The following is a 25,662-nucleotide window of genomic DNA, read 5'->3' on the forward strand; positions in this document are numbered from 1 at the left end:
CATTCAGGAAAATGTTTCCCCTGAAAGAATCATTTGCAGAGGGTACTTTCATGGTAAAGAGAGAAACTCTGTTAGATCTTTCCAAAGAGTCAGACTATGGCATGGTAGTAGAGAGGCCCTTTATGTTCCTAGAACAGTGGCATTATAGCGTGGTGATTGTCTTAATTTTCTAGGGCGGCCATAACAAGTTACTACAAGCTGGGTGGCTTAAACAGAAATTTATTCTCTCACAGTTCTAGAAGCTAGAAGTCCAAAGTCTGGTGGGGACTGTGCCAGGGGTCCCGGGGAGAGGCTCACTTCCTTTCTTTGCCAGTTTCCTCCCAGTGGTTTCAATCACTCTTGACTTGTGGCCACATCACTCCAGTCTCTGCCTCGATCTTCACATGGCCTTCTTGTCTGTGTGCGTCTGCTCTTGTGAGGACACTTGTCAGTGGATTTAGGGCCCATCCAGATAACCCAAGATGATCTCATCATCGCAAGGTCTTTAACTTAATTACAGCCACAAAGACCATTTTTCCAAATAAGGTCACATTCACAGGTTCCCGAGGTTAGGACATGGACATGTCTTTTGGGGGTCGCCATTCAATACACAGGCTCTGGAGCTGCGTGTCTCAGCCCACTCATCTGTAAAATGGAGATAATCATTGTGCTTTACAAAGTTCACGTGAGAATTAAATGACAGTGCAGGGGTTTTTATGAAGAGCTCAGTAAATGTCAGCAATAGCTATCAGTGAATTGGAAAGGAGGGGCAATACTAATGACATTGAGAGCACAGAGTATTTCTAACATATGCTAAATATTGAAGGATTCTGGAAAAAATGTAGGATACTACGTGGATTAAAAGAAAATTAGGTAGAATACTTAAGGCTGCTGGAGTTGGATTCCATTTCTCCCTAATTTCAAACAATTTCACTTACATCTCTTTGCTTTAATTTCTCTATGGACTCAGGAGTGTGTATATATACTTATATAAATTTATATACTTATATAAAAGAGTTTCTCTCTTTAACATGAAAGTTCTCTCTTTACCATGAAATTTATATATACTGATATAAATGTCATATAAGACAATGAAAGAGAGTGCATTCAGCCTCCAGGGGACTCTTAACTCATTTTGATCATCCTTTTTCTGATAATTCAATCTCTACTCTCAGCTAAATCAGTTGTAAAATTCTAGTTAAGCTGCCCAGAGTCTTCAGGGTACTTTTAGGTAAAAATTGTTTTTCTCCTGACCTGGTTCATCCTGAGAAATGCTCTCATAGGAGAGTTTTCCATTTTCTGTTATAGTGGGTAATAATTTATAGTCAATTTTCAGGTATCCTTCAGGGACTTGTCCTACATTTTATTACATTCATTATTATATTTAATTTTATGATTGTACTTTCAGACCAGTGCTTCCTGCTTTCATTTAGCATGTACATGAGACCTGCAAGCTAAATTTAATAAGTAAAATAAGTTCAGAAAGGTAAAATGTATTGTAGAAAATAATTCTTATATTTTTATATATCAAACATTTTTTCTTGTATTTCACTATTTTGGATTATTTGTTTTACTCATTTTCTCTACTACTCTACTATTCGAATAATAGAGAATTGCTTATATTCCATCCTAGAGAAAATAGGTACTTAATAACATTTAGACTTTAATTTAAAAAGATAGAGTGGGATGTATAAGTAGTATGGTTTTTAACCTGTCCCTTTGAGACCTCAACTGTACTCAACTATATTATATAACAATGAACCTTAACAGTTTAATTAAACAGTTTCATTAAGTGTTTCATTTATTAAAAAATAAGTGTGTGTATCATGGACTATAATACAGGATAATTAAAGGATATCTTATAATATAGGATAATCCATAACTATATTGATTCAATGAAATATATCTCAAAATATAGAGATTTGACTGATAAACAATTCAGGTAGCCCTAAAAATATGTGGGTTAGAAGGAATAGCTTAAAAATATCAGCATGTAGGTAGAGAGAGATGAACAATTCCTAGGCCAGGAGAATAACAGATGTTTCTGGATGACTTTTTTTTTTTTTTTTGCGGTACGTGGGCCTCTCACTGTTGTGGTCTCTCCCGTTGCGGAGCACAGGCTTCGGACGCGCAGGCTCAGCGGCCATGGCTCACGGGCCCAGCCGCTCTGCGGCATGTGGGATCTTCCCAGACCGGGGCACGAACCCGTGTTCCCTGTATTGGCAGGCGGACTCTCAACCACTGCGCCACCAGGGAAGCCCCTGGATGACTTTTTGATACACTTAAAATCTCTGTGTTTGGAAGGGGAAGCAAACATTGCAGCCATATGCTTTTGATATGTAGCTATCACCTTTTCCCTCTGGGTTGACATAATAGGTCTATGAATTTATCAAAGCTGAAGCGGGGTTAGCTGGCCTGAGAGGTCCCGCCTTGGCTTTGCTTCTGGAAGACACCCAGGAGAGATTGCTGATCATCATCACCCTACTCACATCCTCTAATACTTTGCAGAGAAACTTTGCTCGTGAAATAAATCATTAACATTTAAAAATGGATGTGTTTTCTATTGGTTTTTTTCCTCTGGAGTGTTGATTTGCCCCTAGGTGCTTAGCAGATATTCTTAACATCTGTAGACATGAAATAAAAAATTCTTATCTAGTGCTTGCTTTGGGAGCATGTATACTAAATTGGAACAATACAGTGAAGATTAGCGTCATCCCAATGCAAGGGTGACATGCAGATTTGTGAAGTGTTCCATATTTTTTGATTTTTGACTAAGATAAGTCATATTAAAGCATTTAGCACAATACCTGGATCATCACGTCCTGATCAAAGTTTAGCTGATACATCTATTTTGGGTCAATATTTCTCATGCAGGACCTAATTGAACTTGTCCAAAAAAAAGATGAGATATGTCAGGTTCTGCTATCCACTTTTTAGTCAAGAAAATAGATAAATTATCTGAAAAACATTCTTTATCTAGCTAAATGACTAGAGATTAAAGATTATATCTCAAACCTGGGATCTACCGGACAGTTTTCTGTCATGTACTCAATCCCTATAGGATTGTGGAAGAGGTTGAGTGAGGTTCTTCAAATGAACTTCTTCAAAAGCACTATACTTTTCCCCAAATAAATATGTTCACTGGAGACTAGAGAAATTAATCTGGTAAATGCAGAGAATGCACTTGAAAATTTGGGGGGCAGATGAAACCTGATTCAAACCACAGCTCTGCCAATTGCCAATTATAAGACCTTGGGCACTTCAGTTGGCCTTCCTGACCTTCAGTTTCCTCATCTGTTTAATGAAAGTGATAATACCCACTTCATAGTGGGTTTGTTTGTGTGTATTAAACAGAATGATTTATACAGTGCTCATATATGCTCTGCACTCTCTAGCACACAGTAACTTCTCCATAAGTAGTATTGTTACAAACAATAAGTAAATTATTATTAAATATAAATAGTACTGTTATTGATATGGTAGTCAAAGATGGTGTGTGAGTTTCTGGGAGAGTATAAACTTCATCACCTCTTTCAGAGATGCAAGATTTACATATTTTTCTCATTCTTTTCATCTTCTAATCTATTTTCCACTTAGCTGTCAACATTATGATTTAAAAACACAGTTAGCACTGCCGTACGTTATTACATAAAAGTTGTTAAAGAGTAGATCCTAAGAATTCTCATCACAAGGAAAAATATTTTTTTCTATTTCTTTAATTTTGTATCTGTATGAGATGATGGATATTTGCTAAATCTATTGTGGTCATCATTAGCTGTACATCCTAAACTTACACAGTGCTGTATGTCAGTTATGTCTAAATAAAACTGAAAGGGAAAAAAAATAAAAGCACAAATTAGATGATGTCATTCCCCTGCCTCTACCCATTCAAGGGCTTTCTCTTAGACTTAGATTGTAAGCTGAACTTTTTGCCATGGCTTTTGAAGCCTTCCTTGCTTCTCTGGTGTCATCAACCCTGCCACAGCTGCACTGACCTTTCTCAAAAATGCCCACCTTTCCCCAGCTTCCTTTTCACATGCTGCTCCATTTGCCAGGATGGATCTATCCCCTTGATCTGTGCCCTCTGTTCAAAAGACATCTCTGTGGAGAAATCTTCTCTGATCACCCTCGGTAGTTCTGTTATCTTACACTGCAGCAAGGCTGTGTCCCTTTGTGCTTGTCTGTCTTACTTTATAAGCACCACAGTGGCAGAGAACTTACTGACTTTGCACACTGTTGTATACCCAGTGTTCAGAGCAGTGCCCAACACATAGTAGGTGCTCAATAAATATTTGTTGGAATAAATGGATCAATAAATAAACTCTTCCATTAGGGAACTCCCCTAAATGTCTAGGTAAATGGGAGTTCAAAATCTATTGATATTGGTTGTGCATTGCTTTGTATAATTGATATGTTCCTGAAAACTCATGCATAAATCAAATTCTACATGTGTGTTAAATAATTACAACTTTAAATTGAGTTGGATGGTATTCCCAGAGATGATTTAACTTCCTTCTGAGTGAGCATCAGTTGGCAGAACAACCAGCTAAAGTACATTAACTTGTTCTTGTTCATTTCTGTCAAAATCCTGGATCTAATAGAGGAGGAAACACTAGATTGTTCTTGAGGATTGGCTTGGTGGATCAGTGCTTTCTTTTTAATACAGACTCATATACATCAGTTAAAAAGACTTTAGGTCAACTCTAGTTGAAAATCTTAGATGTAAGGTTCATGTACAGAACAGAAACAAAACAGTGATAAACACGTTTAAAGAAAAATGACCAGGATAGTGGTTCAGAATCTGTTCATGTGAAGAATAGTTGGGGGACCTGGAGATGTGAGGCCCTGAGGGTGCACAATGGCCACCCTCCAATCTCCTGGGCCACGACTGGAAGAGGGAGCACACTTTTTCTCTATGCTTCCATAGGGCAAAGATGGAACCAGGAACTGAAAGTCATAGAGAAGTAGATTCTAACTTAACTAAAGTGAGAACTTTATGGATACTAAAGTTGTATATATATGGAAATGTTGTCTCAGGAAATGGTGAGTTGTTATCACTAGAGATTTTTAAACTGACTGGTGAGAACTTAGTGGAGAAACTGTGACAAGGAGTCCAGCATCTTATGGTCAATTAGTTTCCCATAGGTTAAGGGGCAGGTTCACTCATGGCCCATGGCCCTGATTAAAGGAGCTCTAAAAACTTATGAAAAAAGAAAATTAAATCTACCATAACTTTTCTCAGGGACACTTTTATATTTGCTTTGGGAATAATAGAGAATCTAGTTGGGGGCCTTGGGGAGGGTTGTGTTGACACACCCATGGATCCAGTAGCAGCAAGGAGTCATCTAACTGCCTTCAGAAACTATGGGCCCAGTTATCTGCAGGACTTCTGTCTTGCCCAGCGGGGCTTGCAAATTGGGACCCTGCCAGCCAAAGCCCTCTTTTTCTCTGTTGCAGCTGTCAGGTTCTCACCTAAATAAATGTTAAACAAATATTTACAGTGTGTCACCTTGGGGAAATGTCAGCTTATCTGCTGGGAACACCTGTGTGCCTTGGCTTTTGCTCAGAGTTGAAAGGTTCATGGTAGAAAATAGAATTTTTGACTCAAATAGAATTTTTGACTCTAGGTATTAAGATCAGCTTACTTTCAGCATGAATTCTGTGTTTTGCTCCTAAAATCAAGATTGGAATTCTGCTGTGTTGCTATCTTCTATTCACCTTGTGTTCACCTTTTAAGCTTTTGGTTTTGCTAAAATCCTGTTAGGTAAATAAAGGTTCTAGGCATACTTTTGTTTCAGCCACTCGAGAGGAAGAAAAAGAATGTTGACAGAAACAAGAGGTATTTAAAATTCCTTTTTCTGGGAGGCACAGTTTGTTCATTTCTTATCAAGGTCCTAGGCTTCCTTTTTAGAAGCAGCAGAGTTGCCTAGAAAAATGACCCCATACTCTAGTTACCATTATTCAAAGTTAGAGTAAAATTTGCCTGTCATTTCAAATATACAGATGATACGGTTTTCCTGTTCTAACTCCAACTTATTACTAAAGATGGCCAGATTACTGAGATGGCCTCCAGGTAAACAATCAGGATGGCATCAAAGTTGATACAGGGGACTTCCCTGGTGGCGCAGTGGTTGAGAGTCTGCCTGCCGATGCAGGGGACACGGGTTCATGCCCTGGTCTGGGAAGATCCCACATGCTGCGGAGCGGCTGGGCCCGTGAGCCATGGCCGCTGAGCCTGCGCGTCCGGAGCCTGTGCTCCACAAAGGGAGAGGCCACAACAGTGAGAGGCCCGGGTACTGCCAAAAAAAAAAAAAAAAAAAGTTGATACAGGAATGATTTTTTCAAAAATATTTGCTATACCAGAATTACAAAACCTCTTCCCCACCATCCAGTTTATTTTCAATATTTCTACTACTGCACACCATTATATTACTATACCACTTTTGAGTTGAATTTTACTGATAATCTTTTAGTAAAAAGTATCAAATTTTTCTGCTTATAAAATTTACTGTATTCTTTTTTTATTAACATCTTTATTGGAGTATAATTGCTTTACAATGGTGTGTTAGTTTCTGCTTTATAACAAAGTGAATCAGCTATACATATACATATATCCCCATATCTCCTTGTGTCTCCCTCCCACCCTCCCTATCCCACCCCTCTAGGTGGTCACAAAGCACCGAGCTGATCTCCCTGTGCTATGAGGCTGCTTCCCACTAGCTATCTATTTTACATTTGGTAGTGTATGTATGTCCATACTACTCTCTCACTGTGTCCCAGCTTCCCTTTCCCCGTGTCCTCAAGTCCATTCTCTATGTCTGCATCTTTATTCTTGTCCTGGCCCTAGGTTCTTCAGAACCTTTTTCCTTTTAGATTCCATATATATGTGTTAGCACATGGTATTTGTTTTTGTCTTTCTGATTTACTTCACTCTGTATGACAGACTCTAGGTCCATCCACCTCACTACAAATAACTCAGTTTCGTTTCTTTTTATGGCTGAGTAATATTCCATTGTATGTATGTGGCACATCTTCTTTATCCAGTCATCTGTCAATGGACACTTAGGTTGCTTCCATGTCCTGGCTATTGTAAATAGAGCTGCAATGAACATTGTGGTACATAACTCTTTGAATTATGGTTTTCTCAGGGTATATGCCCAGTAGTGGGATTGCTGGGTCATATGGTAGTTCTATTTTTAGTTTTTTAAGGAACTTCCATTCTGTTCTCCATAGTGGCTGTATCAATTTACATTCCCACCAACAGTGCAAGAGGGTTCCCTTTTCTCCACACCCTCTCCAGCATTTATTGTTTGTAGATGCTTTGATGATGGCCATTCTGACTGGTGTGAGGTGATACCTCACTGTAGTTTTGATTTGCATTTCTCTAATGATTAGTGATGTTGAGCATCCTTTCATGTGTTTGTTGGCAATCTGTATATCTTCTTTGGAGAAATGTCCATTTAGGTTTCTGCCCATTTTTGGATTGCATTGTTTGTTTTTTTGATATTGAGCTGCATGAGCTGCTTGTAAATTTTGGAGATTAATCCTTTCTCAATTGCTTCATTTGCAAATATTTTCTCCCATTCTGAGGGTTGTCTTTTGGTCTTGTTTATGGTTTCCTTTGTTGTGCAAAACCTTTTAAGTTTCATTAGGTCCCATTTGTTTATTTTTTTTTAATTTCCATTTCTCTAGGAGGTGGGTCAAAAAGGATCTTGCTGTTATCAAAAAAATCTAGAAACAATAAATGCTAGAGAGGATGTGGAGAAAAGGGAACACTCTTGCACTGTTGGTGGGAATGTAAATTGATACAGCCACTATGGAGAACAGTATGGAGGTTCCTTAAAAAACTGAAAATAGAACTACCATATGATCCAGCAATCCCACTCCTGGGCATATACCCTGAGAAAACCATAATTCAAAAAGAGTCATGTACCAAAATGTTCATTGCAGCTCTATTTACAATAGCCAGGACATGGAAGCAACCTAAGTGTCCATCAGCAGATGAATGGATAAAGAAGATGTGGCACATATATACAATGGAATATTACTCAGCCATAAAAGAAATGAAATTGAATTATTTCTAGTGAGGTGGATGGACCTAGAGTCTGTCATACAGAGTGAAGTAAGTCCGAAAAAGTAAAAACAAATACTGTACGCTAACACTAACACATATATATGGAATCTAAGCAAAAAAAAAGGTCATGAAGAACCTGGGGCAAGACGGGAATAAAGACACAGACCTACTAGAGAATGGACTTGAGGATATGGGGAGGGGGAAGGGTAAGCTGGGAGAAAGTGAGAGAGTGGCATGGACATATATACACTACCAAACGTAAAATAGATAGCTAGTGGGAAGCAGCCTCATAGCACAGGGAGATCAGCTCGGTGCTTTGTGACCACCTAGAGGGGTGGGATAGGGAGGGTCGGAGGGAGGGAGATGCAAGAGGGAAGAGATATGGGAACATATGTATATGTATAACCGATTCACTTTGTTATAAAGCAGAAACTAACAGACCATTGTAAAGCAATTATACTCCAATAAAGATGTTAAAAAAAAAAAGGATTGCTTTGGCTATTTGGGGTCTTTTGTGTTTGCATACAAATTGTGCACTTTTTTTTGTTCTAGTTCTGTGAAAAATGCCTTTGGTAGTTTGATAGGGATTGCATTGAATCTGTAGATTGCTTTGGGTAGTAGTCATTTTCACAATGTTGATTCTTTTAATCCAAAAACATGGTATATCTCTCCATCTGTTTGTATCATCTTTAATTTCTTTCATCGGTGTCTTACAGTTTTCTGCATACAGGTCTTTTGTCCCCTTACGGAGGTTTATTCCTAGGTATTTTATGCTTTTTGTTGCAATGCTAAATGGGAGTGTTTCCTTAATTTCTCTTTCAGATTTTTCATCATTAGTGTATAGGAATGCCAGAGATTTCTGTGCATTAATTTTGTATCCTGCTACTTTACCTAATTCATTGATTAGCTCTTGTAGTTTTCTGGTAGCATCTTTAGGATTCTCTATGTATAGTATCATGTCATCTGCAAAGAGTGACAGCTTTACTACTTCTTTTCTGATTTGGATTCCTTTTATTTATTTCTCTTCTCTGATTGCTGTGGCTAGAACTTCCAAAACTATGTTGAATGGTAGTAGTGAGAGTGAGCAACCTTGTCTTGTTCCTTATCTTAGTGGAAATGGTTTCAGTTTTCCACCATTGAGAATGACGTTGGCTGTGGGTTTGTCATATATGGCCTTTATTATGTTGAGGTCGGTTCCCTCTATGCCTACTTTCTGGAGGGGTTTTATCATAAATGGGTGTTGAATTTTGTCAAAAACTTTTTCTGCGTCTATTGAGGTGATCATATGGTTTTTCTCCTTTAATTTGTTAATATGTTGTATCATATTGATTGATCTGTGTATACTGAAGAATCCTTGCATTCCTGGAATAAACCCCACTTGATCATGGTGTATGATCCTTTTAATGTGCTGTTGGATTCTGTTTGCTAGTCTTTTGTTGAGGATTTTTGCATCTGTGTTCATCATTGATATTGGCCTGTAGTTTTCAGAAAGCTTACTGTATTTTTAAAGACATTATTTTATAAGATAGCATGTGCCACTCTCCTATGGAAATGCAACCCTGAAATAATCTTAAAAGCCAACTGAAAAATATGACTTGATTTAAAACAATTTTTTGAAGAATTTGTCAATTATATAAAGTCTGCATAAGGTTATTTTATTATTTTTTTCTAAATGAAGAATTATTACATCCTGCTAATTTATGTGTTAAAGATTTTGTCTGTGTCCCAAGAACTCTAATTGTGTCACATTTGAGAATAATGGAAACATTACAGGATTAATATTTTTTCATGTCTATATTTTTTAAGAATTTATATAGATCAGTAGTCAAAGCAAAAAGAGGCTTTGTTGCTTATACCAACTATATATTCGGAAAGTCATCTGCCACTTACTTCCCTGATTTTATCTGCTAACGTGTAATCAGCAGTCTTTTGGGCTACACCTGTGCTGACTACCTGGCTGTTTAAGTGAGCAGTTGTATCACAGTTCCCTTTTCAGTCTCAGGCAACATGGGTGATTTTTAATTTTTTTTAATTTTTAATTAAAAAAATTTTTTTTTAACATGGGTGATCTAGTCACATAAAATGATAAGTAAGATTTCATTTATGTGCCAGAATGGCTCCAAGTGTGGGTAATACACAGTCAGATAACTGACATTCCTTTTATTTTACAAAGACGTAAAGCTGGAGAGTCAGGCCACAGGAGCTCAAATTTCCTGAAAACGCCTTGTCAAATCACTGACAGTGTCTCAAGCACACATATTTCATCATGCTCAGTGGAGTTTGTTTACTTTTCTCCTCAATAATTCATGGGTATTAGCTGGATGTGACTAGAATTTATATTTAATGCTAGTAATTCAGTGCATTCAAAGATCCATATTTAAGGCATCATTTCATGATGTGCAAAAAATCAAAACAGCTGCAAAAAATAATTGAACAATTGAAAATTTTCCTGTGATTTTTAATCCTGTATTCCATGAGCCCTGGTAAGTATGCCAAGTATTAATGAGAATCAGGATCATGTTGGATAGAAGGGTATGGAATTTTATATTCTCTTTCAGGGGTGGTTGTGTGGTTTTACGTTATTCACACACATCTTAATTCTAGCTGTGTTTATTTGTTGTTATTTCCTCAAATTTCTCTATTTTAAGGGTGACATCTTACTGTTGGCATATAAGCGAGACACTTAATCTGTAGGGTGTTCATCCATAGCGGTTTTGCCGAGATTTTGCCTTTATGTGGGAATTATTTCAAGATTCAACAGTGTAGAATTTGCTGACCTGATAGGGAGGAGATCATGTGAACAGGGATGGAGCGAGCTCTTGTACAAACCATTAAGTTGGGAGTTAGGTAGTGACAGTTCTGCTCCCAACTTTGCTTCTGACAGCTTTGTTCCAAGCAGGCCACCGAATTATCCTCTGCATGTGATTCTTTTATTTCTCAAACAAATATTTATGGAGTGCCTACTGTATACACTCAGGATAGGACAGCAAACAAAATAGACAAGAATCCTTTACTTCATGAACCATATATTATATTGGAGGGAGATAGGCAATAAGGAAACAGATTTTTAAATTTTTAATAATAATAATAGTATATCAGATAGTGATAAGTGCAATGGAAAAATTCCAAAAAGAATTGAAGAGCTTTGGGAGAGTATGGGTATGGTGGCAAGGCATGCAGTTTTAAGCAAAAATGTTGTTCAGGAAAATCTCACTGAGAAGATTACATTTGATCCACGAACATATGGGAATCCAGGAAGTGAGAGAGACCCGGACATACCGAGTGTCTTATGATATCTGCAGGAAGTGAGAAAGGGGGCATGATGGAATCAGTCCTGCAAGCAGATACTGTTGGCAAGGATGTGAGTGTTGGGGGGTAGACATATGGTGGCGTGGAGGGTCTTGCTAGGCATGTAGCTTGGGAGCTCCCTTTCAGCTTCTGACATCAGTTTATTCGGCAAAGGTGTTAGGAAAGTTATCACTGTATTCCTTTAGCAAACATTTATTGGCACCTACGATGTACCAGGTGCATTGTCTGATGCTAGGGATGCTTTGGTGAATAAAACACAGTTCTGCCTTCAAGGGACTCAGCATAATAGGGGACAAGACATGAAAACAATTACACTGCTGTCCAATGTGATCAGTTTAAAAGGTATGGGGGGAAACGCAGAGAAGGAGGGACTCTTTCCATTTGGCAACATTAAGAAGGCTGTTCCCAGCAAAGAAGTAACAGCTGAATTTGATTTTGGAGGATATATAGAAATTTGCCATGTGGGCAAGGTGGAGAAAGCAGACAGCCTAAATCTGTCGTATATTAGGGGAACTACAACTAGTTTAATTTTATGAGAACATAAAATGGGGAGAGAAGAAATGGATTTGAGGGACTTTGAGGAAGTAAAATTAACAGTACTTAGTAATTAATTGCATATGAATGGTGAGGGTGAGGGTGAAACAAATGTTTTTAGGCTTGCAGACTTGGGTAGATGGTATTACTACCAAGAAGGAGGGCTGGTGGTAGTGGGAGATAGGGGGTTAATATTGACATAATGTCTTCATCTGGTCCAAGAAGTGTATGACCGTAATTTTCCTTCCAGTGGAGGTAAAAACAGCTTTCCTTCTAGAGGAGATGACATGATTTATACTTTCATCCAGTGGTATGCTGGTAAACTGGCTCCCTGAAAAACAAAACAAAACTATGATTTGTAGCATTTGCTGATTTCTGCGGTGTAAACACTCATACCAGATGTCAAGCTAATAATAGTTGAACAGTCTCCTCCCACAGCACTGCGTTTTGTCCCCTGACAAGTATTTGTTGAGCTCTCGTTGGTGTGAGGCATGCAGTCATGTGCTGGCTCTTTCTTCTTTACTTCTCCTTATCCACTTCCCACCCTCCTCCAGCCCACTCTTCCCCACAGGTTGGTTTCAACAGTGGCTACTTTCTAGCTTCCTGTGGGGCTCAGCCAATGGGAGCCACCAACAGGACATCAGAGTGTGGGGAAGAGAGGCAAGTTGGGTCATGATCCCCTAGTTTCTTCTTTTACCAGGTTACACAGTTTGGAGTTGCCTGAATCCCACTGTGGGAGGGCCTGGCTCCTATCAGGCAGCCTTCTGCATACAGCTCTTTCTGAGTCCCAAGAACTGCTCCTTCTCTTGTCCCTTGAATCTGGGATGCTAACGGCAACCTGTCCCCGCATGCTGCACTACCCCTGGTTGGTTTTTCTAAACCTTGCCAGTACCTTCATAAGTGACCTTTTCATTAAATACTCTGCAGTAATCCTACTTCAGTGAGTCATTTCTTTCCTGCTGGAACCATGGCTATTACAAATGAAGATGATGAAAAACTCTAGTTTTAAAGAGTTTCAGACCAGTGTGACCAAAAAATAACTGGACTTCTCCCATGATTTCTCTTCTGGTGTGAGACAATGACACCTGTAAGTGTTCACTAGCACAGCTTTCTGTCCCCGTGTCTAATGAAGCTGGGAACCAAGGTAATCTCTTCCCTACTCCTCTCGTACCCCAACTAAGCCATACCTCTTGTGAGGTCTCTTGAGACCACCAGAGAGTGCAGACATAGGAAGCTGATGCTGTTGGCCCATCACAGAGAAAACAAGTCATCTGTTGTTTTTTGTGTTTTCCAGCAGTGGTGATGAATTCGTGCTCCTGTATGATTTGTGGATTTATGCTCCTGTGTTATCTGTGACTCCTGTTTGTGAGAAGAGGTCAGCTAGGTGAGACAATTCCGGAGCACTGGGCTGGCGTCATAGCATCTGGCTATGAGATCTTTTTAAGTTTCAATTTCCTTGCATGTAAAAGGAGGAAACAGTAGTACATTATCTTGCAAGACCCTTCCATTGTTAACATTCTCTTCACGACTGAGGTCCGCAGCTCTGGGTGTTCCCATTGACTATGACTTTGTGAGCACTGTTCAGGGAACAGCTTGGCCTGACAAAGACAAATTTACGACTTTCTTTAAAACAAAAGATTATGTAAGTCTCATCAATAAATAATACATCTAACTCAGTAACATGCCTCTTACCAAGTGATAGATCAAAGAAAAGTGTATTAGTTACCTATTGCTACGTAACAAATTTCCACAGATGTGGCAGCTTAAAACAGCACCCAACTATTATCTCCGTTTCTGTGGATCTGGAACCTGGCAGTGTCTTATCTGGGTCCTCTGCTTCAGGATCTGTCATATGGGTGCATTCATGGTGTTGGCCAGGTCTCGGGTCTTATCTGAAGGCTTGCCTAGGAAAGGATCCACTTCCAGGCTCATGTGATTGTTGGAAGAATTTCAGTTCCTTAAGGGTGGAGGGCCTCAGTTCCCAGCTGGCTGTTGGCCAGAGGCCAGGTTCAAGTCCTTGCCATGTAGACCTATCCAACATGGCAACTTGCTTCGTGAGAACTGGTAAGGGACAGCATCTGCTAGTGAGGGAGGAGTCACAGTCTTATGTACCCTAATGATGGAAGTGACATCCCATTACCTTCTGTTGGTTGTAAGCAAGTCACTAGGCCAACTCACACTCAAGGGCATGAATAGCAGGAGGTGGGGTCATTGGGGGCCATCTTAAAGCCTGCCTGTCACAAAAATTCTTCCCCCCACCCCGCCCCATGGAAGAAGAGTTTTAAATCCTGAGCTTCTCTGATATACTTAAAGGTTAGTTTGTCAGAAATAAAAAGTGACAACTAAATGCAGTGTGGGATCCTAAATGGAGATCTTGGAGATGTTTGAATAGGGTCCTTACTTTAGTACCAGCGTTAATTTCCTGGTTCAGATAATTACACTGTAGTTACGTAAGATGTTTGCTTTGGGGGAGCCTGGATAAAGGCTATATGGAAACTTTCTGTATTGTTTTTATAACTTTTCTGTAAGTCTCTAAAAGTAGTTTAAAGTAAAAAGTTAGATAAAATTAGCTACAGGGATCTATTGCACAACATGGGAAATATAGCAAATATTTTATAATAACTATAAATGGAGTATAACCTTTAAAATTGTGAATCACTATATTGTACACCTGTAACTTACATAAGATTATACATCAACTGTACTTCAATAAAAAAAAGTAAAAAGTTAGAAAAAAGTGATATATAAAACGTAAAAATCCATTAGCTATTATATAAGACTGCTGTGTGGCTGTAGCTTATTCAATGATTTTAACTTTATGTCTTTATCAGAACCCGTTTTGCTGATAAAAATCTATAAATTTGTGGGGGAGGGGAATGGGCAGATGTTGGTCAAGGGTACAATAAAGAAAAAAATCTAATTTTTTGTAAATAAATATAGAAATTTTAGTAGATAAATTTGCTTAAAATTGTATATGTAAAAATGTAAAATAGCTAGCTAGTGGGAAGCAGCCGCATAGCACGCAGAGATCAGCTTGGTGCTCTGTGACCACCTAGAGGGGTGGGATAGGGAGGGTGGGAGGGAGACGCAAGAGAGAGGAGATACGGGGATGTATGTATACGTATAGCTGATTCACTTTGTTATACAGCAGAAACTAACACACCATTGTAAAGCAATTATACTCCAATAAAGATGTGAAAAAAAATAATTTTAAAATAAACATCTTTGTCTACAAAAAAAAATTATATAGGTAAAATCTACAATTTTTTTGTAGATAAATAATTTGAGTAGCCTTCCTAGTGAAAATCCCCAAAAACCTCACTATTCCTGTATAATAGAATTCTTTATATTTGTTCCTATGTATTTGTTTCAACACATAATTACAGAGGTGAGGAAAGAATTTTCGGCTTAAGCTTGAGTTGAAATGTTGTAGGGACTTTTGCACGACCCCAAATGCACTTCACACATCACTTAAAGTAACCATCTTTCCTAAAATAGTAGCCTGGTAGCCCAGTCTGGCCCCTCCACTGTGCTCAGCACTGTTTTCAAGATGTCAGTCTGCTTGTTGCTTGGATATCAGCACTTATATTTCAAAATAGTGTGGTCTGTCTCACGGCACCGTTCCACGTGATGAAAAGCAAAATGCTTCAGTCCCTCGTAGGCACTTGAATTTCATGCAAAGCAAGAACAAAATGGCTCTTCATTCTGCTCAGTGTTTGAAAGGGCTGCTGGTTATTAATACTCTATCACTATTTCACATGTCTTCATCCAGCAGTTTAAAGCCTCTGGGTCTTGGTTGGTTACACCTCTTTAAGAGAGCTATTTGGAAACACTCTAGACATTTTTCTTAGGCCCTATTTTTAGAATGGAAAGCCTAATGGTATTTTAATGTCTCTCTATATTCCCAGAACAAGTCTCGAGAAAAAAAATGTTACCTTTTGAAATTTAGCAAAGCTGGTGGGATTATCACCACTCCTCTGAGAAGCATTGCGTTAAGGAATGAATTTTGATTTACAGATCCAGCAAGCAATCTTCTAATGATGCCAGAAACCTCTGGGGGGGTTAAGTGTCCATCTATCATTTTGTACTACTCTGTGTTATCTTCCTCTCTTTTCTTTGAAAGTCTCATTGTGATCAGCTCACTTGGGGAACGTAATTTTGATTGTAGGGAGGGAAGAAAAGGTTGAGGAGCAAGTAATGCTCTTGTGGAGGTGGCTGACCAGGTGGGGTGCTGGAGTGGCGTTGGACAGGATGGTGTCAGTACGCAGGTCAGGGACTAGGTGGCAAGGAAGAATGCTGAAGCCAAGCCTAGCTTATTTTGGAGCTTTGCTGTGGGCTGTCTCACGCCTGGAAAAGAAAGAGAAATGCCTTCACCCTTTCCTAGTGTTCCTTAGCCCCTTAGGCAAATACTGACTCATTGAAGGTTAACTAGGAGTTTGTAGAGTGAAGGGAGAACCCAACCACTGTGTCTATGGTTGGCCCACGGGAAAGTACATATCAAGTTTCGAACTAACCTTGAGCTATGCTTTTGGAGCATACATTCCTAAAGTAAGGACTCACATGTAAAAGAGTAGTTAATAGTCCTTGAATCAGTCTGCCTGGGTTCAAATGCTGGCTGTGATACTGACTACCTCAGGGATCTTGGACAAGTCTCTTATATTTCCTGTGCTTCAGTTGCCTTTTGCGTGTATTAGGGATGATAGTAATGGTATCTATGGTACAGTACAGTACTATAGGGCTGTAGTGAGAAAGAAATGAGTTAATGCACGTGTAGTAGCACTTAGAGCCTAGCGAAGTATAAGTATTTGCATAGGAATTCTGTGTTCTCCACATTCCTCCACCACGTTCCCCAGTTCCATTTGAGAAAATATAGTCTCTAATGTCTTTGGAATAAGATCTAGGAAAGGAAATCTTTTAAAACAATGTTATTTAAGCGATACTTTGCATCCTATGAGTATCTAATATATTTCCTGAATGGCAGTCAGGTGTCCTCTTTACACTGAAACACTTGCCTGGACTAATTCATATTTTATGTTCTAAAGCGAATTCTTTCAAATGCAAAACATCTTTCTACATCTTCACTAACAAATTTAGCTACATATTAATGTGGTCATGTGAATATCAGGATTCTAAAAGATACCCAGTTTTAAGGCGAGTTTCTGAGAAAGTCAAGTGTTCCTATCTGAATGTAACTGTTGAGTACCCTGAAAATAACAAGATCTCACTCTCAAGATTCTTTCACAGACTCAATCACTTCTATTTTAACTTAGTGACTGGCGCATCCCATTATGTTTCTGTGATCTATAGAAATTTGAATGGGGAATTATAATTACGCTTTAAAGTTCTTAAAGCCTAATTATTAGATCCTTATATGAGAATAGATGATATGCAACAGTAGATAAAGCGTGGATTGAAAGTTAACACATCTGGATTCTCTTCCCGCTTCTTCCATTAGGAAGCTATGTGTGTCTCAGAATCTCCCTGAACTTATCTTAAATGGAGGATTTGAATGAGGTGTTGTTTAAGGTTTCTTACAGATCTGATACTGTATGATTCTGCAATAGCTTATTGACCCTACATTTGTGAAGTGTGTGCTTTGCTTTGACTGACATGTATATTTTCTTTCCCAGTTTTCTTAAAATCATTTGAGATGCCTTTGCTAGATGACCAGCCAGGGTGAGAGATGCAGTCTATAGCTGCAAAGTAGAAAAAGCCATCTGGGTCTGAAAGAGAACAAGTCCGTGGCCTTGACATTGCAGCATCCCTGTCCCCAGACCCAGAGCCACAGATCCAGGAGTGTTTGATTGAATGTCAGATGAATAAAGACAAACTCCAGGGTATCATTACTTTACTGTTAATGGGCAGTTGTTTGTGTTTTTCAATTTTGCAGAAGATAACATAGAAATGAAAAGATAAATAACTGTACAAGTTTTCAGAGTTGCCATTTGTTTGTATAATATTTTCTTTTCCAGAGAGGCAGTGGAGGCTAAGGAACAGCTTTCTCTCTGGCTGCCTCTCAGAGGTACTTTGAATTTCTCAAAGGGATGATAAAGAAATGAGATTAACCTATTTTGTGACCTACTTCTGCCTTTCCATTTTGGGGGCATTCATTTCCATGTTAATTTACTCCTTTTGATAGTAAGTAGAGCTCTGTCTTGGTTGACAGGTTTACTTTAGCATAAGAAATCCCCCCCCAAAAAAAGTCATTTGGGATAAATGCTTCCACAAGAGACAGATGATGTGTTATGGAACTAGCTTATTCCCTCTAGAATCATGACAGTAGGGTAGCTGAAATCCTTGTTCTAGTGTTGAAGGTAGAAGTTCAAGTTGTTGACGGTAGTAAATATAAATTAAGATAATATCGCAGCACTGGTGGCCAACTTTTCTTTAGCTTAATTATTATTTTGAGAAATAGTCTGTAAAAACATTAATGTTCACCTTTCTCTTTTCTTCTAGTCATGGACTCCTGCCCTGTAGGTCCTTCTGTGAGTCTGCAAAAGAGGGCTGTGAATCAGTCCTGGGGATGGTGAATGCCTCCTGGCCCGAATTCCTCAAATGCTCCCAGTTTAGAAACCAAAGTGAAAACACCAATGTCAGCAGGATTTGCTTCTCACCACAGCAGGAGAAAGAAAAGCAATGTAGGTGTCTGCGTTTTGTTGCATTTTTAAAAGTTTTTTATTGAAGTATACCGTCCATGAAAGGAAATAATGTGTACAGTACAACAAATTTTAACAAAGTGACCAGACCCATGTAACCAGGACCCAGATCAAGAAATAGAATATTAACGGCATCCCAGAAACACAAGCCCCCTCCCAGTGACCTGATCCTCCCAAAAGAGACATCTACGCAGACTTCTATCAGCTTAGGTAATTCTGCCAACTTCTGAACTTGATGTCGACGGAATCGTACAGTATGCATGCCTTTTGTGTTGAACTTCATTTGCTCAACTTTATGTTTGAGAGGTTCACTGTATGTTCATCTTCTTGTGGTTCATTCATTCTCATTTTTATGGTATTCTAATATATTTTCCATCACAGTATATTTTTCTGTTCTACTGTTGATAGACATTTGAGTTGTTTCCAGCTACTGTGAATGGTGATGCTGTGACTATTCTTGTACATGTCTTTGATGGAACATGGTTATGTATTTGTTCAGCAAAAAAGTTTTTTAAAGTGGTTGTTTCAATTTATACTTCTCCCAGCTGCAGGTGAAAGTTGCAGTTGCTTCAGATCCTCCCCAACACTTGGTATTGTCAGTCTTTTTCATTTTAGCAATTCTGATGATAGTATGGTGGTATCTCTTTGCGTTTTAAGTTGAATTTTCCTAATGAATTGGATTGAATTTTCAAAATGTTTTGGTTACTTAAATATCCTTTTCTGTGACGTGCCTGTCAAAATATTTTGCCCATATTTGATTGGGTAGTCTGTCTTTTTATTCTCGACTTGTGGTTCTTTAGGCATTCTGGATATAAGTCATCTGTTGGATATATGTACTGTCTGTGTGGCTTGCCTTTCCTTTCTTTTATTATGTCTGTTATGGAATAGAAGGTTTTAATTTAAATGGGTCTACATTATCAAGATTTTCTGATCCTCAGTTTTCTAGACTCTCCTGGTACAGTATGTAAGAACCTCTTTCTAAATTATGAGGAAGGCCCTTTGGCTTTCACACGTGAGTTACAGTTGCCTGGAGCTTTGAGTTATCTTTTTCTAGGAAATTAAGCTTAGCTGAAAGCCATCCAAGTCACTGTCCTTATAGTTACTTCTCAAACACTTGGTAAATTACCCCATTCAGTGCATTCCTTTCCGTAGGTGGACTGTTCCAATTCACCTCTGTTAAGGGTTTTAGCAATCGGACCACCCCCTTATACCAGGGCCTATCTCTACCTTCCATCAATGATGGCAACTTCGCTGCCATCCCAGCAGTGAGTAATCCAGATCAATAACCCCATCGTATCCCCTGCTTTCTTGGACCACTTCTGCAGCTGTCACAAGCTGGGTCTTCCAGAAGCAGCCACTGAGATGGGGTTTGTTGTACAGGGTATTTATTAAGTATCAGCACTTGTAAAGGAGGGAGAGAAAGCAGGATTGGGTAGAGGTAGAAGTTGAAATGTGATCCAGGCACACTGAAGCTTGGCTAAATCCACGGGGAGCTCTGGGGCACATAGGACCTGAGGGAGTTGTTCCCCGTTGGGTCCAGACAGCCAGGTCTTTATATCCCCACAATCAGCCACTGGTTGTGGTCCTTCCTGGAAAGGGCGTGCCCTTAGGTGAGGCAGCTCTCTGCAGTTGAGGCTAAACTTGAAGGATCTAAAGGCTGTGGGCTGACAGCAGTGGGCAACAGGGTAGGCACGTAGAGTGGGAACAGACCACCTTGATCTGTCAGAGACTGAGCTGGTTTTGCTTGTTGTTTATAAGGAGTGTTGGTAAGGCTCCGTCTTCCTCTGGTTTGTTTCCATTCTGAGGGTGCACTTCTCCAGTGAGCCTTACTGAGAAACCAAGGTGTTTACTGCATTCTGCCTCTCCTTGGCAGTCCCTAGTTGTAATGTTTTTCTTCTCAGAATAAGATTGCTGGATTTCCACTTGGCTTTGCAGAGGTTTTCTACCCTTTAGTTTCTTGCTCTTTACCGCAAATGCCTTGAGGGGAAATCCTTCCATGTGATAGGCCCACTTCTCTGTGTCTCCGTCCCCACTACGTCCTTGGCCCGTTAATACCCTGCTCCCCTGGCAGCACTAAAACTCTGATTTTTGTCTCTCCACCCCCATGGGATTGCCGAAAGCTCTACTGGCTTCTCTCCCTCTTTGAGGTGGCCCGGTGTCCAGGTTCTCAGTTTCCAGCACCATGCCAAGAATTGGCAAGATCCAAGGGGAAAAAGCATCCATAGAATGTAGACTGTTTGTTCTACACTTGTCTTCTCTCTGGGATCTCAGCCACTTACCTCCTGATGGTCGCATCAGTTATCAGAGGCCTTTGAACAGATGTTTCTTGTGCTTTATCTGGCTTTTCTAGTTTTACTTGATGGGGGTTTGCACTGACTTATCACAGGTTACTACCTCCTAGCCAAAAGTAGAAGTTTGTTTAATTTCTTGTTCACACACTGTTTAGTGGAGGTCTGCTGCTAAATTACGATTCCCTCCGAAAGATTGTATATAGCGCTAAGCCACCAGAAGGATGAGTGAGTGTATCTGAAAGAGAAGCCCCTTGATTCTTTTCTTTTTCAGCTACATTTGCCCCTGTTTTGACAAGAACACTTTATTAGTGCTCATTTGGAAAATGTTGCCTGTTGATACAGGATTTAAGAATCCAATGAGAAAATTTGAAAATAAAAAACGTCATCAGTATTCCTTAACACGATGGTCCAAAAGTATCGGTTCTTAAAGATCAAAGTAACATCAGTATTCTTTAATAGCTCCAGATGAAATGCCACCTCACATAGGTTCCCCAGATACCAGAAGATAGTACAGATCTTCTGATCTTGGAAAAGATTGATGACTTTGGAAGAGATCTTGGAAGATGGATGAAACGTTTACATTAAAAAACTTATGTTTTAAGAGAACAGAAATTTCCTAAGTACACTCCTCTGAGATGTTCTATTTGTCAGTCTTTTTTTATAATTCTTGATTAATTCCCGTGTAGAATTAATTCTCTGAAAATGGGTCTGATAATTGGTGTTTGATGCAATATTTTCCTAGAATTTGAAATAATTTTTCTGTCTCATGCTTGATGGATACATGTGATGCTAACCATCATAGATGTATTCATAGGTCACGTGCTAGGGAGAAAGCTACTGTTAGCTGTGATCTTTGTGTAAGCATAAGTATATAATTTCTAGGGACTTCCCTGGTAGTCCAGTGGTTAAGACTCTGCGCTTCCACTGCAGGGGGCACGGGTTCGATCCCTGGTCGGGGAACTAAGGTTCTACATGCCACACAGCACAGCCAAAAAAAAAAAAAAAAAAAGTATATATATATATATATTTATGATATCATCTTAATCATATATGGGTTTATGCTGTAGGGCCAGTTATGAATATAACTAATGAAGTCCTTTTCTCATTTTTTCATTTGTTCAGTAAATATTCATTGAGTACCTACTCAGTTCTGAGCATTATTCCAGGTAATCTGAAAAAATTAATCACAGTGACCATAATATTGGTTTACATCCATCTAGTGTGGTGGTTCTCAACCAGAGATGATTTTGCAGCCTCCACCTGGGAACATTTGGCAATGTCTATAAACATTTTGGTTGTCACAACTCTGGGGACAGAAAGAGTTGCTACTGGCATTTAGCAGGTAGAGACCCCTGCAATGCGCAGGGCAGCTTCCCACAGCAAAAATCTATTTGGTCCCAAATGTCAATAGTGCTGCTTTTGAGAAAACCTGGTTTGGGCTTGATGCTTTGCAAGGTACTTTCTAGTAGTAGTAGTAGTAATAATAGTAATACCTATCATGCTTCCTACCTTTAAGGAGTGTTAAACCTAATCTGGTATACCTATATGTGAGAAACAATGTGAAAAGAACATTAGTGACTCCATCTAAACATGCTGTCAGATAGAAACTATAGAGAAACACAGGTTAAATGTCAATGGAGCAGAAGTAGAGTCAATCACATAAAGGAGTTCTGGATGTGTGAAAGAGGAAGGGTCCCACTTGGCACGGAGGAAGCGGAGAGGTGTTCTGGGGTAGGCATTCAGCACTGTGAACCTGTGTTGGGTGACGGGTGCCAACTTAGCCCGTGAAACAAATGATGATTAAAAGTTGGCTCCCATCTTAGTCTTTTCCTTCCAGCTTGTCAAATCATTTGCCCCAAGAAAACAGTAACCCCCTTTTACATTATGGACCCCATTCTCCTTTCCAAAGTGCTTTCACAGCTGTTAGCTCACTTTGCTTCCAGAGTAAATCTCTGAGGTATGATCATCTTCATTTTATAAATTAGGAAACTGAGGTTCAGGAAGATAATTCCAAAGTTGTTTTAAATCAGTCCCCCTGGCTCTGTCTTCATCCTGGGACCATCCTGGGATTCAATTCTTAATCCTTGAATGCTACCCTCTGCTACAGCCCCCTTCTCACAAGAGTTTTCAAAATGTCTTTTCAGACTGAGTCAAGCCAAAACTCACAACTTTGTAACAGCTGCTTTTCCCAGCTCACAGCTCTGTAAATTCAATTCATCTTCTCATAGCATCTTTTAAATCAGTCATAACTCCAAAGATATTTTGTTTTCATACAGAAGGATACCCACTCGTCTTATCCTTTCTATCTTATATTGATGCCAGCTCCTGTAAAGTAAATAATGTGCTAACGTGATAGTGCTGTGGGAACTATTCTTCAGAGGTTTTTAAAATAAACATTTGTACAGGTTTCCATAGTTGAGTTGTGAGAAGTCAGAGAGCTAAAAGTCAAGGTCCATCAGTCATTCTGAGCTTTCTGACTAATCCTTTACCTTGTCTGAAATCGTATATGGAAAGTAGTTATGAAATAGCGTTTCTGTGGGTCTAAAGAGATCTCTGCTGCCATGAAAGAAACTTCAGCTGTTCATTCTTTCATTTTCCTCTTCCTTTTCCTAGTATCTTATTTGCTTTCCTAGCTTTGGTTGCTGAGAGCAACCACTTCAATGCATTAGCAGCAAAATTGTAGCCTCAAGATCTCGGTAAAATATATACTCTGAATTTCTCCTATTGAATTGTGAATTCACTCGGGAAAATTATTCAGTACTGTTTCTTTGAGGTACTTAGTATCAATATTTTGCCAGAGATAGATCATTATAGATGGCAAGGTGGAGTTACTAAACTCTAGCCATGCACTTTTCATTCCAATGAACAGTCAAATATAATGAGGTTTTCCTAGAACTTCAAATTTCCCAACATGTATAATTTTAAATTATTTAAAATTTAAATTATAAAAACATTTTCTTTCTTCCATACGTAGATGCTTCTTTTAAGGGCACCAAACTTAGATCTGAAGACTTGTTTTTCAAGCCCTGGCTATTTTATTTAATAACTGTGTGGTCTTCAGCAAGTTTCTTAAACCCTTTTTGCTTCTCTTTCCTCAGTTTTACAATAGGAATAATAATACCTGGGGGCAGGGGTAGAACAGTTTTATGGGGGTAAATGAGATAATGTATTTGAAAGAATTTTGGAAGCCATGATACATTATGCAAATGTAAGTGCTTCCATCCAACAAACATTTAGAAGCATGTTCTATGGACCACATAGTTCACCAGGAACTGAAAAGGGAAGATGGCATGCATACGTTTAAAGTGCTCATAGGTCAGTGGAGAGATAGACAGATAAGCACAGAGGCAGAGCCTGAGACAAGGATTTGAGCACAAATCTTACATTTGGGAAAGGCACGGAAGAGTAGAGGAGTAGGATGGTGGTTCAGGGAAAGGATGGTGGCCACTAAAGGTAAAGTGAATCCAGCTACCATTGTGGGTAACTGGAGCTTAATTTCACAGGCAAATATGGGAAATAGTGCATAACATATGACTCAGAACTACCCCACTGGAGGGGTGAGGTAGCTGGGGGATGCCCTTCCTTCCTTTAGCCTTTGAAACTGATAGGATCTACTATAGCCCATAAATACCATGTTCTATAGGAGCAGAGACATGGGATTGTGCAGGAGGAAATACAAAACTTGGCTGTGCCCTGCAGTGGAAGGCTTTCATCCTTGATGATTTCTCCTTCATCTATAGCACTCTCTTTTCTTTTGGTTTCTAAAACACTGCTCTGTTTTGGTCAGCTTTCTACTACTCTGGCCACACTCTAGTCTATCCTTTTCTTCTACTGACCCCTTAAATATTGGTATTCCACAGGTTTCTAGTCTCAACCCTCTTTCCTCCACATACTATACATTTTCTCTGGGAAACCTCATACTTGATTGTGGCCATGTAAGTACTGATGACTCTTTTTTTTTTTTTTTTTTTAGTACTGATGACTCTTAAATCTGTATTTCATCCCCAATTTTATTCCACTTCCCCGAGCTTCTGACTCATATTCCGAAGTCCTTGCTCCAAACTCTCAAGCAAAGCTACTATTTTCAGGTCTCCACGGATTGTCATGAATGTTACTGAATTCCATGGGAAGTTCTCGGTTTTCCCCTGACTGTACATCCGGCAGCATTTGCCAATTTAATCACTCCCTCCTCCCAAGATAAACTCTCTAGGCCTCCAGGTAGGTCTTCCTTCTACTTTGGCCACTTACTTTCAGCCTCGTTTGATGTTTCCTCCTCGTATCTCTCTAAAAGGTGGTGTGTCCCAGGGCTCAGTCCTTGGATCTCTCCTCTTTTTGGTGACCTAATTTAGGCTCATGACTTGAGATACCACCAGGCACTGACATCTACCAACGTGCGTCTCAAGCCTGCACAGCCTCTGAACTCTGGACTTGCATACACACGTATGCTTGTGGTACACACACGCACACACGCCACCTTCTAGTTATTTCCACTTGAGTGTCTACAAGGTTGTCAAGCATAACAGGTACTACCCTGGTATTGCCCCACAGCTGCTGCTCTCCCAGCCCTCCCCACCTTAGTAAATAACTTCATTCTTCCGGTTGCTCCAGCCAAAGACCTTGGGTTGTCCTTTACTCTTCTTTTTCTCTTCCATACCATATCTGATCTGTCAGAAATCTTACCGTCTCTACTGTCAAAACATACACATAATCCAGCCAGTGCTCACCACCTCCACAGCCACTACCTGGCTCAAGTCACCTCAACTCCTGCCTGGATTATCCTTCCAGCTCCTTATTAGCAACCTTGCTGCATCCCTATGCC

General features: G+C 39.5%; 1 protein-coding gene and 1 non-coding gene across 2 annotated transcripts in view; both read left to right on the top strand.

Moving 5' to 3' along the window:
* The window catches only part of CORIN (corin, serine peptidase), a 222,061-nt gene that overhangs the window by 46,215 nt on the left and 150,184 nt on the right, over positions 1-25,662 (top strand). The window contains exon 4 of the mRNA XM_065877801.1: positions 18,353-18,534. Within this exon, the coding sequence (XP_065733873.1) occupies positions 18,353-18,534 (182 nt within the window). The remainder of the gene's footprint in view (positions 1-18,352; positions 18,535-25,662) is intronic.
* On the top strand, positions 2,635-2,740 carry LOC136124016 (U6 spliceosomal RNA). The gene has a single exon (XR_010655963.1). It is a non-coding gene; the product is annotated as a U6 spliceosomal RNA (small nuclear RNA).

Source organism: Phocoena phocoena, chromosome 5, assembly GCF_963924675.1.
Source record: "Phocoena phocoena chromosome 5, mPhoPho1.1, whole genome shotgun sequence".
NCBI classification, from domain to species: Eukaryota; Metazoa; Chordata; class Mammalia; order Artiodactyla; family Phocoenidae; genus Phocoena; species Phocoena phocoena.